The sequence below is a fragment of the Octopus sinensis genome, linkage group LG22 (genome assembly GCF_006345805.1).
Source record: "Octopus sinensis linkage group LG22, ASM634580v1, whole genome shotgun sequence".
Lineage (NCBI taxonomy): Eukaryota > Metazoa > Mollusca > Cephalopoda > Octopoda > Octopodidae > Octopus > Octopus sinensis.
Window position 1 is genome coordinate 20,693,561 of NC_043018.1, and position 13,502 is coordinate 20,707,062.

Here is a 13,502-nt window from a genome sequence, read left to right on the forward strand (position 1 = left end):
AAATAACTTAAACCAATTCGAACCACAAAAACTTAGTAATCAAAAAAGAAAGGTGAGATCACACCTGAAAACCTCTATAATGGTTAAAAGTGGATAGCCACTGCTTTGGTTAAAAGTGGGTAGCCTCTGCTATAATCTGGCAAGGGTACTAAAAGCCAAGGTGTCACGAATAACTTAAACCAATTCAAACCACAAAAATTTAGTAATAAAAAAAAACAGGTGGGATCACACCTGAAAACCTCTATAATGGTTAAAAGTGGATAACCACTGCTTTGGTTAATAGTGCATAGCCTCTGCAATAATCTGGCAAGGGAACTAACGTTGTGAGTTCAAATTCCGCCGAGGTCGACTTTGCCTTTCATCCTTTCGGAGTCGATAAATTAAGTACCAGTTAAGCACTGGGGTCGATATAATCGACTTAATACCTATGTCTGTCCATGTTTGTCCCCTCTATGTTCAGCCCCTTGTGGGTAATAAAGAAATAGGTACTAAAAGCCAAGGTGTCACAAATAACTTAAACCAATTCTAACCACAAAAACTTAGTAATCAAAAAAAACAGGTGAGATCACACCTGAAAACAAAGAACAAAGCAAGCGTAGGTGGATGGGAAAGGAGGTAAGAGGCTCTCAGGGAGTGTTATGACCTCTCATGTTCTAAATCTGCTCAACACCAGATTTACTCACTGACAGATATGAATATAAAACTACAGATTTCTTGTTGACAAGATTGTAATAAATTTCACAATTGTATTTTTATTTTCCAACTGGTGTAAAGAGGGTGTAAAGAGGGTGTAAAGGGGGTGTTGACTGGGCAATGTTCTTTTATCTTTTACTTGTTTCAGTCATTAGATTGCGGCCATGCTGGGGCACTGCCTTGGAGAATTTTAGTCAAGTGAATTGACCCCAGGACTTATTTTCTATTTTTGCTTTTCTTTGTTTTTTTTTCAAGCCTAGTACTTATTCTATCAATCTTTTTTGTCAAACTGCTAAGTTATGGTGAAATAAACAGACCAAGATTGGTTGTCAAGCAGTGAGAGGGTGGGGGTAGAGACAGATAGACACACAAACACACACACATATATATATTATATATACATATATATATACACAACAGGCTTCTTTCAGTTTCCATCTACCAAATCCATTCATAAGGCTTTTTGTCGGCCTGAGGCTATAGTAGAAAACACTTGCCCAAGGTACCATGCAGTGGGACTGAACCCAGAACCATGTGGTTGGGAAGAAAGCTTCTTACCAGACACCCATTCCATATATATATATATATATATATATATATATTGGTCAGTATTTTATATGTCCGAACAAGAAACACACCCTAAAGCATTAGAGCGGTGATATACTTCTAAAAGTTATGGCCAGTCATAGAGTGACCATTAGTTTTGCAGCTATAAAGTGCTTAGCAGTACTGGTGCAAAACCAATGATTATTGAATGACCAGCCATAATTTAAAAAAATATATCTATATACGATGGCCTTCTTTCAGTTTCTGTCTACCAGATCCATTCACAAGGCTTTGATCGGCTTGAGGTTTTAAAAGAAGACACTTGCCCGAGGTGCCATGCAGTAGGACTGAACCTGGAACCATGTGGTTGGGAAGCAAGCTACTTACCACACAGCCACACCTTATAGAAAAAGAATGGGGACTGGGAGAAGTGAAGCGCTTATTAAAGGGCTGGGAGAACAAGCACACATTGTAGGGCTGAGAATGCAGATTATACTACTGGAAAAGAGGGCTCTGATTACAACATTAAGGGGAGGGGGCACACATTAAAGGGTTGGAAGAAGTGGGAGCACATTGTAGGACTGGCCCAAGGCATTGAATGCTCTGACACCAGCCTGGGCATAATATCAAAATGAAAACATCATCATGATGATGATGATCATCATCATCATCGTTTAACGTCCGTTTTCCATGCTAGCATGGGTTGGATGGTTCAACTCGGGTCTGGGAAGCCAGAAGGCTGCGCCAGGCCCAGTCTGATCTGGCAGTGTTTCTACAGCTGGATGCCCTTCCTAACGCCAACCTCTCCGTGAGTGTAGTGGGTGCTTTTTACGTGCCACCTGTACAAGTGCCAGACGAGTTTGGCAAACGGCCACGATCGGATGGTGCTTTTTACGTGCCACTGGCACGGGGGCCAGACGAGGCTGGATGTGAGATTCTTTTGAGGTTAGAATTTTTTTCCCTGCAACATTCTTTTATATCCAAAGCAATTTACATGAAACACTTATGAGAAAGGAAAATCATGAAGAACAAGCTGTTGTTTAGCCCCAGGTCAGCACTGATCTAACAGACATATAATCAAAAAGTATTCCAAATGTGACCACCACCTCTTTTATTTATTTATCACTGATTTTATTTTTCCAGTTTTCCAGAGACAAATGTATCAGGGATCACACCGTCCAATGTAACCTATCTTTTCCAAGATGGTAGTTTGCAATTTGCCGTTACGTTGTGAGTTCAAATTCCGCCGAGGTCGACTTTGCCTTTCATCCTTTCGGAGTCGATAAATTAAGTACCAGTTAAGCACTGGGGTCGATATAATCGACTTAATACCTATGTCTGTCCATGTTTGTCCCCTCTGTGTTTAGCCCTTGTGGGTAATAAAGAAATAGGTAGTTTGCAATTTGAGAGAGATTTGGCTGTCATTTCTAAAAAGTTGGCAGAGCACATGGTGACAGACTTGTTCTTAACTTGTATGACAGGTTGGACATGTAGGTCACAGGCCGGTTATTTGCGTACACTGGAAAGTGGATCAAGTGAAACTTCAAGTTAATTAATCGTGTCAACAATTACCTCTTCAGACTTCGATGTTTGCAAAAGATAAACATAAAACATAAGATAAATCCAACGAGGAATAAGGTCATTGTTGCACTACTTTCTCTAATGCAAACCATGTTAGTTTAACAAGAAATTCAACTCCTGATTTGACACACACACATGTATATAGAGGCATACATGGATGTGTGGTTAAGAGGTTTGCTTCCCAGCCATATGGTCTTGAGTTCAGTCCCTCTGTGCAGCACTCTGGACAAGTGTCTTTTGCTGTTATTATAGCTCTGAGCCGACCAATGTCTTGTGAGTAAATTTGTGCATGTGTGTATTTGTGCATATGTGTATTTGTGCATGTGTGTATGGATGTATGTGTGTGTATGGATGTGTGTATGGATGTATGTGTATGTATGGATGGATGTGTGTCAAGCTAGTCTTGAGCGCTACTGGTAATATGTAACCCAGTACAACCTGTTGTATGCATTGTGAATCAGGGGCTGCATATATACAAAGACAGGAGTTATATATATATAATATATATATATATATATATATATATATACACACACACACACACAGTAACAGCAGATGTGTATACACAGAAACCAAGACAGTTTAGTTTAATAGAAATTTGATAATGAAAGTTTCAAAAAAATATAAAGAAATTATAAAGAATTATAAGCTCCAATTAAAGATAAGAAAAAGCATTTATCTTACAAACTGAAAGTCATTAACTAAATTCAACAGGATACAATTTCTTTCCTATCAGTTCCTAACCTGCCAGGGTTGTCAGCTACTGTTAGGTCTAAAATGAATTTATCACATTTTTAGGGAGTGTTTCTTTTAAGCAAGAGATAACACTGAGTAACAAAATTTTTATTTTTTTATCTTTTGTCTTTGGTCAGTAAATGGTATTTCCTATTTGCTTCTATCGAGAAATCAAAAGAAATGACTACTATTACCTTCAAACTTTGCTTTTGTGACCTGGACATCAATGTTTTGAAACTGGCCTATTTTTCCATTACATTTCAAACAGATTCAGCGCTGAGTTGCTGAAGCAGAAATATCTTTATTGCAAATATTCTGCTCAATACCACAGATTTGCTTGTCAGTTGCTTGACCTGAACCACTTGAGCATGTCCCTTAGTGGCTGACAATATGTGCATCTGTGATTATGAGCAGAAGTAGTGGGGGAGCATCATAGCCATGTGTTGAGAGGGATTCTTTGGGGTTTGAACAAATGTATTAACAGCAAAGTTTAAAGGAAATATTAGCTATTTTTCATACTTTCTGTATAGGAAACAACAGCTGCCACCCAGGGACAAAAAATAACAGTTACTACCTGGGTACAAAAAATAACAGTTACTACCCGGGTACAAAAAATAACAGTTACTACCGGGTACAAAAAATAACAGTTACTACCCGGGTACAAAAAATTACAGTTACTACCCGGGTACAAAAAATAACAGTTACTACCCGGGTACAAAAATCGTGTTATACAGTATGATCTCACTCTGCATGAAACACCACGCATTCCAGTTCGACAAGTAATCCTTACCATTCCTCGGCCTCTTTTCTCAGCAGAAGAGACATCGGTGACTATAGCAGTTGAAAGGCTGATGTTACCTTTACTGATGCCGCCAATAATTCTTGCAATGATGAACAGGAGGAAAGTGTTAGAGACCGACCATATCAGGTGAGATATAGCGACACCTGTCTGCAAAACGAGAAACAAAAGAGAGAGAGAAATGGTTTAAATCAAATTTCAATAATTTCATTATCAGACATTTAATGAACTTGATTAATTAAATCTTAAATGGTTATAGTTTATAAAGGGGGCATATGCAACTGTTTTATGTGACATACAAATCCTGGTTGAAAATCCAACAACTTTGGTTTGAGGTACAGTTTTAGATTTAACGTAGCAAAGACTATAAAATAATCAGATATCAGTAATGGAATCTCTATAAATTATAGTTCTGTCGTTAAGATTTATAGCTACAAGTTTATGCTTTGCCTTAGCTAATGCAACTTATCATCTTAGTCTATAGCAGTAACAATCCAACACTAGAATCATATGACTGTTACTTCTTAGAGTATACTATATACATATGTATAATTAATATTGATAAAGTATACAGACTATATAAATAATAATATTCAGCATGTTTGAACAAAACCTCAGGCTTTGCAATGATGTGGGTATTATTTCAGAATGACCTTCTCCAAGAGAGACGTCTAAACAAAGACTAGGGGTAGGAGCCTCTCACATCCACCTGTTGGATGGCCATTGCCTTTATTGGGTTCATCTGTCCTTTGACAGGTTTTGCTTTTCATCTTACAGAGTGTCTAATGTAAACCACATAACCTTACCAAGCAGGTTTGGTAGGATTGCCAGTTTAGTCACCAATAGCCTGATCACATGATATATTGCACTGGGATACATATTACCAGTAGCACTAAGAGTGACCTCTCTCTCTCACACACACACATCATCATCGTTTAACGTCTGCTTTCCATGCTGGCATGGGTTGGACGATTTGACTGAGGACTGGTGAACCAGATGGTTGCACCAGGCTCCAATCTTGATTTGGCAGAGTTTCTTCATCTGGATGCCCTTCCTAACGCCAACCACTCCGAGAGTGTAGTGGGTGCTTTTATGTACCACCGGCATGAGGGCAAGTCAGGTGGTACTGGCAACTGCCATGCTCAAATGGTGTTTTTTACATGCCATCTGCACAGACACACAAACACAAATATACATACACACAAACACACACATATACACACACACAAACACACACACATATTTGTTTTTGTTTTTTTTTATAAGCGTTGAAATATATATTGTATGATACAAAATAAGAATTTATATTTTTTCAATTGCAGAATTGCCATTAGAACAACAGAAATACTGGGTAAAAAAAACCCTTACAAAGTGGGAAAATTGGCTGTTTGTTGACAAATTTTTCCACCTGTAAGGGTAATTCACCCAGTGTTCCTGCTGTCCTAACAGCACCTCTGCATTTGAAAAAAATATCAGCTTATTTGTATCACACACATCTTCACTGGTGCGAATCACTGGGTGCAATGCCTTTAAGGTTTTTAGTTAATTAAGTTGTTCAGAATATATTTCTGTTTATGAAAGGTGTGAAGTTACCTGTTCACACAAAGGGACATAACTCAATGCACAGTTTTACATCAGTGCACACACACACGCACACACACACACAAAGTTGTGTGGTTAAGAAGGTCATTTCGCAAACCACACTTTTCAGGTTCAATCCCACTGCATGGCACTTGCAGAAAGTGCCTTTTACTATATAGTCAGGGTTTCACTAATGCCTCGTGAGTAAAACTTGAAGACTGAAATCTGCACAGAAACAAATCATGTTTCTGTACAGAACCGTTAGCACGCCGGGCGAAAGCCCTTTGCGGTATTTTGTCTGCCGTTACGTTCTGAGTTCAAATGCCGCCGAGGTCGACTTTGCCTTTCATCCTTTCGGGGTCGATATATAAAGTACCAGTTACGCACTTGGGTCGATGTAATCGACTTAATCCGTTTGCCTTTCCTTGTTTGTCCCCTCTGTGTTTAGCCCTTAGTGGGTAGTAAAGAAATAGGTATTTCGTCTGCCGTTACATTCTGAGTTCAAATTCCGCCGAGGTCGACTTTGCCTTTCATCCTTTTGGGGTCGATAAATTAAGTACCAGTTACGCACTGGGGTAATCGATTTAATCCCTTTGACTGTCCTTGTTTATCCCCTCTATGTTTAGCCCCTTGTGGGCAATAAAGAAATAAGAAACAAATCATGTGTGTGTGTGTGTGTGGTGTGTGTGTGTGTGTGTGTACAAGCATGTATGAGTGTGCGCCTGCATGGATGTGTGTGAGTAAATGTTTGTATGTTTTCACTCTGGCACAAGGCAGTGGTGATATTTGTTTGCATAGTCTAAACACAGTCTGCAGTTCAGCAGTTCAATGTGAGAAGACCAACGAAGTAGAAAATAAGAGTTGGTGACAGGAAGAGCACCCAGCTATAGAATGCTGCCTCAAAATGTTGCATGACAGTATGGAAAAACCTGATGTAAAAGTGACGCAATTTTTGTGTGTGTGTATAATATATATATATATATATATATAATGTATACACACACACACACACATATATATATATATATATATATCAGGTATATACTGTCAGTAATTACTCAGGGTAGGCAGTTGGTGACCTTTATGTAGTAAAACACACAAAAAGTAAGCGAAACACAGGCACGCAACTGAGATGGAGGCAGACTTACTTCTGCCTTTATAGTATGTAAAGAAAATGATGTTGTAAGACAGACTTATTTCAGTTTCCATCAAGCAAATTCTTCCATAAAGCACTGATAAGGCCATGACTACAGTAAAATATGCCAGACAGAGGGGACTGTACCTGAGGTCACGTGACAGAAATTAACATCACAGCTACACAGCCATGCCTGCACACACACTTTCACACACACACACACACACACAAAAGGTTTCCACACAGTTTTGATTCACCAAATTCCACTCTCAAAACATGGATCAAATCAAGGCCGCAAAAGAAGACACTAACACAAAGTGTTGTACATGTATCAGAATTTACAAACCCATCTGACCACCTACAGTATAAAATAGAAATAGATATAACTAACAAAGCCCGTCCTGTAAAGAGACCGTGGTCAGATGAGATGTTGTTTGGTTTAAAGATTCAGAAATGAATCGGGATTGTTGGCAAAATTAGACAAAACCTCAATGTTGTTCTAGGATAATAATTGTGAATCGGACAAGGGAAATTGAGACCCCTGTTGACGGTGGTAGCAGTGGTTTGTGTGCAGGTGTGTATAATATGCTTGCATGAACACACAAAAAAAAAAGTGTAAATGTGAAATGCAGATGTGTGTGCTGACATGCATATGCAAACATGCATGTATGTGTGCATCTTGGTGCATCTTGGTGCTTCAATGTGAAGAAACATCAATTTAGATGCATGCATTTATTTGGACATGCAAGTATCGTGAACCATTCAGAGATCCCACTACCATAATTCATGATAAATATTCAACCAATTTAAGGAATTCTAAGAATCTACCTTAATGTGGAATCTTACCATATGTCTTAATATATCAGCCTGTTACCATTGAATCTTACCTGTAATTTTTTGTAATTCTTGGTTGCATAAACACTTCAACACTAACTTCTTAGCATTTAACCCTTTAGTGTTTAAACCGGCCAAATATATTCTACATGTTTTATATTCAAACTGGCGATATCTAGCCTCTCACTCCTAACCTACAATGCCATTCTGAAAATAAGCAATCACATCATTGAAACCTCAAAGCTATAAGATAATGCATGATTAATTCAAAACAATTTGAGTGAAAAGGTATTACATTTAACAGAGTATTCTGAACACTAAAGGGTTAAACTAACCAGATCTGGCCCAAATATTCTGTTTTATGTTCAAACTGGCCAGATCTGGCCTTTCAAACCTACCCTACAATGTCGTTCTAAAAATACGCAATCACATCATTGAAGCCTTGAAGCTATAAGATAATGAAAGATTAATTCATAATGTGAATATATAAACATTACATACGACGGAGTAATTATGAAGACTAAAGGGTTAATGTACCAAAATATTGAAATGTCTGTGAGATGAAGAAATGGCAGGGGCTACATGTGGAATTAAAAGAAAAAATTCATTTACCATAGAAATAAGAAGTAAGGGTTTCCGTCCATAGACATCGGATGCAACTCCAATTATTGGGGAAGATATGAACTGTAACAATGAAAATATGGATCCAATCATACCTAACAACAGAGAGAAAGTTTAAAGCTGAGAAACATGGATCCGTCGGATTAAGAGACATTTTAATATTAATTCATTTTCATCAGAATTGGAATCGTTACCAAAGACTGCATCTTTGGATATTATGTTGGTGTCTGAATTCCTGACAAACGAAGCCTATTAATTTTCAGGTTTTTCTGGGGCAGTGGGGAGTTACAATTTTCATCATTTATCATCTTGCAAGGATCAGGAAAAATTTTCTACAACTGGATGCCCTTCCTGTCCCTAACTCTCAGCTGCTTCCAAGCGAAATTTAATATTTCCCCATAAACAGACATATTTTAACAGAAACTTAGAAATGAAACAGACATTAATATACAAACACCCACACACATAATGCCCCAATATTAGACTATTTTCTTTAGTCATTGCACAGTAATCACTTATAAGCCTTAAGCTAATAAAATATTATCAATATATATATATATGCAATGGGCTTCTTTCAGTTTCCATCTACCAAATCCACTCACAGAGTTGAAACGCTGTTTGATTTTCCTTTTCAGCATTCAATGTTCACCATCCCACTTCCATTGCACACACACACACAAACATTCACATATCTCCCTTTTACATACACACATATACTCACACAGAGTTGAAATACTCCCACTACCATTTAGCCCCTTCCTTCCTTATTCATCTATCACCCCCTTCCTTCCTTATTCACATGTTGTGACAGAGAAAAACACAAGAGTATTATTACAGTATAAGATTACTATTGATTTGACTCAGGTTCGGCCTTATTCCTGGTAAGATTTATGTGGGTAGCGGGTTACTACCTGTAACCTTGGGCATCCACAAGCTTTCAATATCTCTCAAGTGCTTAGAACTTTTGATAATCTTGCCTGTCCTTAAGACACAGACTTTCTGTAGAAGTTCTACAGGACATTCTGTTCCAGTCTCCTTCAACCATTTGTCTATATCTCTGCTTAGAGTTCCCAATGCACCATTTATTATAGGCACAACCGTTACAGTTTACATATTCCAAATTCGGTGGACTTGCAATTCAAAATGAAAAATTAAATTACACCATCTAGAAAATTACATATAAAATTTCAATATATATATACACATTTTATTTATTATTTTGCACATTACTTAATCATCGTTATATTTAATCTTTCTATTATATGTAATTTTCTAGATGGTGTAATTTAATTTTTCATTTTGAATTGATAAAAGGTGGGGTTTTTTTTTTCTAATTTATATATATATATACAAATATATATATATATATTCACATACATACACAATAGAATTCTTGTAAGGAACAGAAAGTTTATTATTATTATCTAATTGCATAAAATAATTGCTTCATGACACTGGTAATAGGTGTCAACTCTTAGTAGCAAGCCATAAAATAGGTGCCATAGTGCTGTACAGCTCAGCATTACAGAAAACACAGGTATTTTACCTGCTGCCAATTAATTAACATTATTTAGTCAGAAAGGAGGCCTCCGTCTGCATGTCTCCGTCCATCTTTGTCTACGGCACAAAGCGACTCTCAAACAGGTGTTCGTGCTTTTGTCCATCTTGAATTAACCACACTTGATTAACAAGGTCACCAGACATTGCAAAAATCTGACATAATGGATTCGTTCGCAACAAATTATTTCTAAGCTATGGCTGAATGGACTGTTCGGAGATGCTCGTTAATTCCCATCAGTCAAGCGTGAATAAGGTGCAGCACTAGAAACTTTCAAGGGTGACAGTGTTAATGCAAGCAAACTGCTACAATAACAATGTCAAGAATAAGATTTCAAATGAATGTTGAATATTTGTTGTTAGTAAGAGAGAAAGGAAGAAAAATCAGAGTATTACATGCATGTTGTCTGAGAGTAGAATTTTCTCCTGGGGCTATTTCAGCAGTGGAAGGTCTTACCATGTCCAAATGCACTTGAACATGTAAATATGATTCTAAGAAGGGCATCCAGCTATAGGTGTGTGTGTGTGTCATCGCCATCATCATCATCTGTTAATGTCCATTTCCCATGTTAGCATGGGTTGGACAGTTTGGCAGGAGCTGCTAAGGCTGGGGGCTGCAACAAGCTCCATGGACTGTTCTGGCAAGGTTTCTACAGCCTGATGCCCTTCCTAGTGCCAACCACTTTACGGAGTGTACTGGGTAGTTCCATTATGGTAAGATGAACAAAAACCTGCCTAGCCTTGTATCTTCATAGCAAGAAACTGAGCAGCTCTATCTTTATACAAAGTACATAAAAGTGTGTGTGTGTGTGTATATATATATATTATATATATATATATATATATATATATACCAGAGTAAGCACATAGCATGGAAGGCAGATGTTAAATGATGATGACGATGATGAATATGCTACCAAGTATATCAAAAGTTTAGCACTCAATACCATGTTTTACTTTTGGTGTTAGCAGTGCATTGTTTTCATTTTTTGAGTGTATCTCTACAGATTTCTTTCTGCAGGATTTAGATCCGGCATTGAAAGTTAAGATAATTCATATAGGAATACGTCCATGTAAACAATACAACCAAAGTTTTTAAAAAATAGGTATATTTCAGTTCAAATATACTGCTTTTGTTTCAATTCTGAAAATAATTAAGAATTTAGTAAAATACTTTGTAATTATTAATCTTGTGCTTGGAACATAAATCAACATGGAAAATTGATAGGTTTTAATTTAAATTACTTTTAGCAGAAATTTTATATCACAGAACCAGAGGCAGTCTCAGGCGGGTTTTGCATCAAAAGGGTTAAATGAGTATCTTTAGTTTGTATATTGTAAAGAAAAACTTCCAAGATTTACAGGTTGTTGTCGCTTTTTGCATACGAAAATTTTTTATCCATTCCACCTGTAATGGTACGGAAGTTCAGGTTGTCTAATGTGCCAGTAACCAAAAGAGGGGTGACACGTGAGTGGGAAAAGAATCAGGCTCTGAGGTCTTTTTATTCCTGTCTTGGTGAGGGCTTAGCAAACTTCTTCAGTGATGGCGCCACAAGAAAATGGCATTCACTGCATTCTGTAAAACTGTTGGTAACAGGAAGAGCATCCAGCCATAGAATCCAAGCCAAAATAATACATATGAGTGGCTCCCAATAAGAAAGGACTTGGATTGTGACCACCCATTCAACACAGCATGGAAAGTGGGATGAGGAGGAGGAGAGGGAGGACAATGATGAAGATAATGAAGAGGAAGGCGATGGTGAAGAGGATAATGATGGTGATGAAAAGGATAATAATGGTGAAAATGATGATGAGGATGATGATGAAGAGGATGGTGATGATGATGATGAAGAGGATGATGATGATGAGGATGATGAAGAGGATGATGATGATGAGGATGATGAAGAGGATGATGATGAGGATGATGAAGCGGATGATGATGATGAGGATGATGAAGAGGATGATGATGATGAGGATGATGAAGAGGATGATGATGATGAGGATGATGAAGTGGATGATGAAGAGGATGATAATGAGGATGATGATGAGGATGATGATGAGGATGATGAAGATGATGATGAAGAGGGTGATGATGACGAAGAGGATAATTATGGTGGTGGTGGTGGTGGTGATGGTAGCTTTCCATTCCTTAAGGCAGTGCTCCAGCCAGGCTTTAGATGGGAAGGCTAAAAGCAAACTAAACACACGTGCACACACACAGAAATGCATAGTCATACATACAAATGCATGCACACACATGCATACACACAGTCACACACACACACACACACACACAAATATCTTTAAAAAAGCCCACAAAGTTGTGAAAAAACAAGGTGCATTGAACAAAAAAAAAAAAAAAAAAGAGAGGTACTGTAATATACTGACCTCCAAACAGAACCGTGTTCCATTTGACAGTGTTTGGTATTCCGACCAAAGCCTGGAAGTATCGGACAGCTTCTTCTAAGCTGAGATAAAGACGGCTCTGAAATTGAGGGAAGATGTTTATTGAATTAGAGGAGAGGCAATGGGAGTCAGATAGTGAGTCGGGGAGTCGGTGATTGGGAAACAAGGAAGAGAAATACAGGAATTTTTTCGTCTGCCGCTACGTTCTGAGTTCAAATTCCACCGAGGTCGACTTTGGCTTTCATCCTTTCAGGGTCGATTTAATAAGTACCAGTTACGCACTGGGGTCGATATAATCAACTTAATCCATTTGTCTGTCCTTGTTTGTCCCTTCTGTGTTTAGCCCCTTGTGGGTAGTAAAGAAATAGGTATTTCGTCTGCTGCTATGTTCTGAGTTCAAATTCCGCTGAGGTCAACTTTGCCTTTCATCCTTTCAGGGTCGATTTAATAAGTACCAGTTACGCACTGGGGTCGATATAATCGACTTAATCCATTTGTCTGTCCTTGTTTGTCCCTTCTGTGTTTAGCCCCTTGTGGGTAGTAAAGAAATAGGTATTTCGTCTGCTGCTATGTTCTGAGTTCAAATTCCGCTGAGGTCAACTTTGCCTTTCATCCTTTCAGGGTCGATTTAATAAGTACCAGTTATGCACTGAGGTCATTATAATCAACTAAATTCGTTTGTCTGTCCTTGTTTGTCCCTTCTGTGTTTAGCCCCTTGTGGGTAGTAAAGAAATAGGTATTTCGTCTGCTGCTAAATTCCGCTGAGGTCGACTTTGCCTTTCATCCTTTCAGGGTCAATTTAATAAGTACCAGTTACGAACAGAGGTCGATATAATCGACTAAATATGCTTGTCTGTCCTTGTTTGTCCCCTCTGTGTGTAGCCCCTTGTGGGTAATAAAGAAATAAGAAATACAGGAATTAAAAGGGAAGGGGGGAATAGGTGAAGGATGAGGAGAAAAGGAAAGAGAAGAGAGGAAGAGTGAATTAGAAAGAGAGGGTGGTGGTGGTGGTCA

At 38.1% G+C, this 13,502-nt stretch overlaps 1 protein-coding gene across 2 annotated transcripts in view; it reads right to left on the reverse strand.

The window, feature by feature from the left end:
- Window positions 1-13,502, reverse strand: part of LOC115223328 (major facilitator superfamily domain-containing protein 10) — a 71,736-nt gene that overhangs the window by 27,808 nt on the left and 30,426 nt on the right. For both annotated transcript variants that reach the window (XM_029793848.2, XM_036512197.1), the window contains exons 3-5: window positions 12,471-12,567; window positions 8,517-8,620; window positions 4,346-4,504 (exon numbers count right to left, since the gene is read on the reverse strand). In XM_029793848.2, the coding sequence (XP_029649708.1) occupies window positions 4,346-4,504; window positions 8,517-8,620; window positions 12,471-12,567 (360 nt within the window). The remainder of the gene's footprint in view (window positions 1-4,345; window positions 4,505-8,516; window positions 8,621-12,470; window positions 12,568-13,502) is intronic.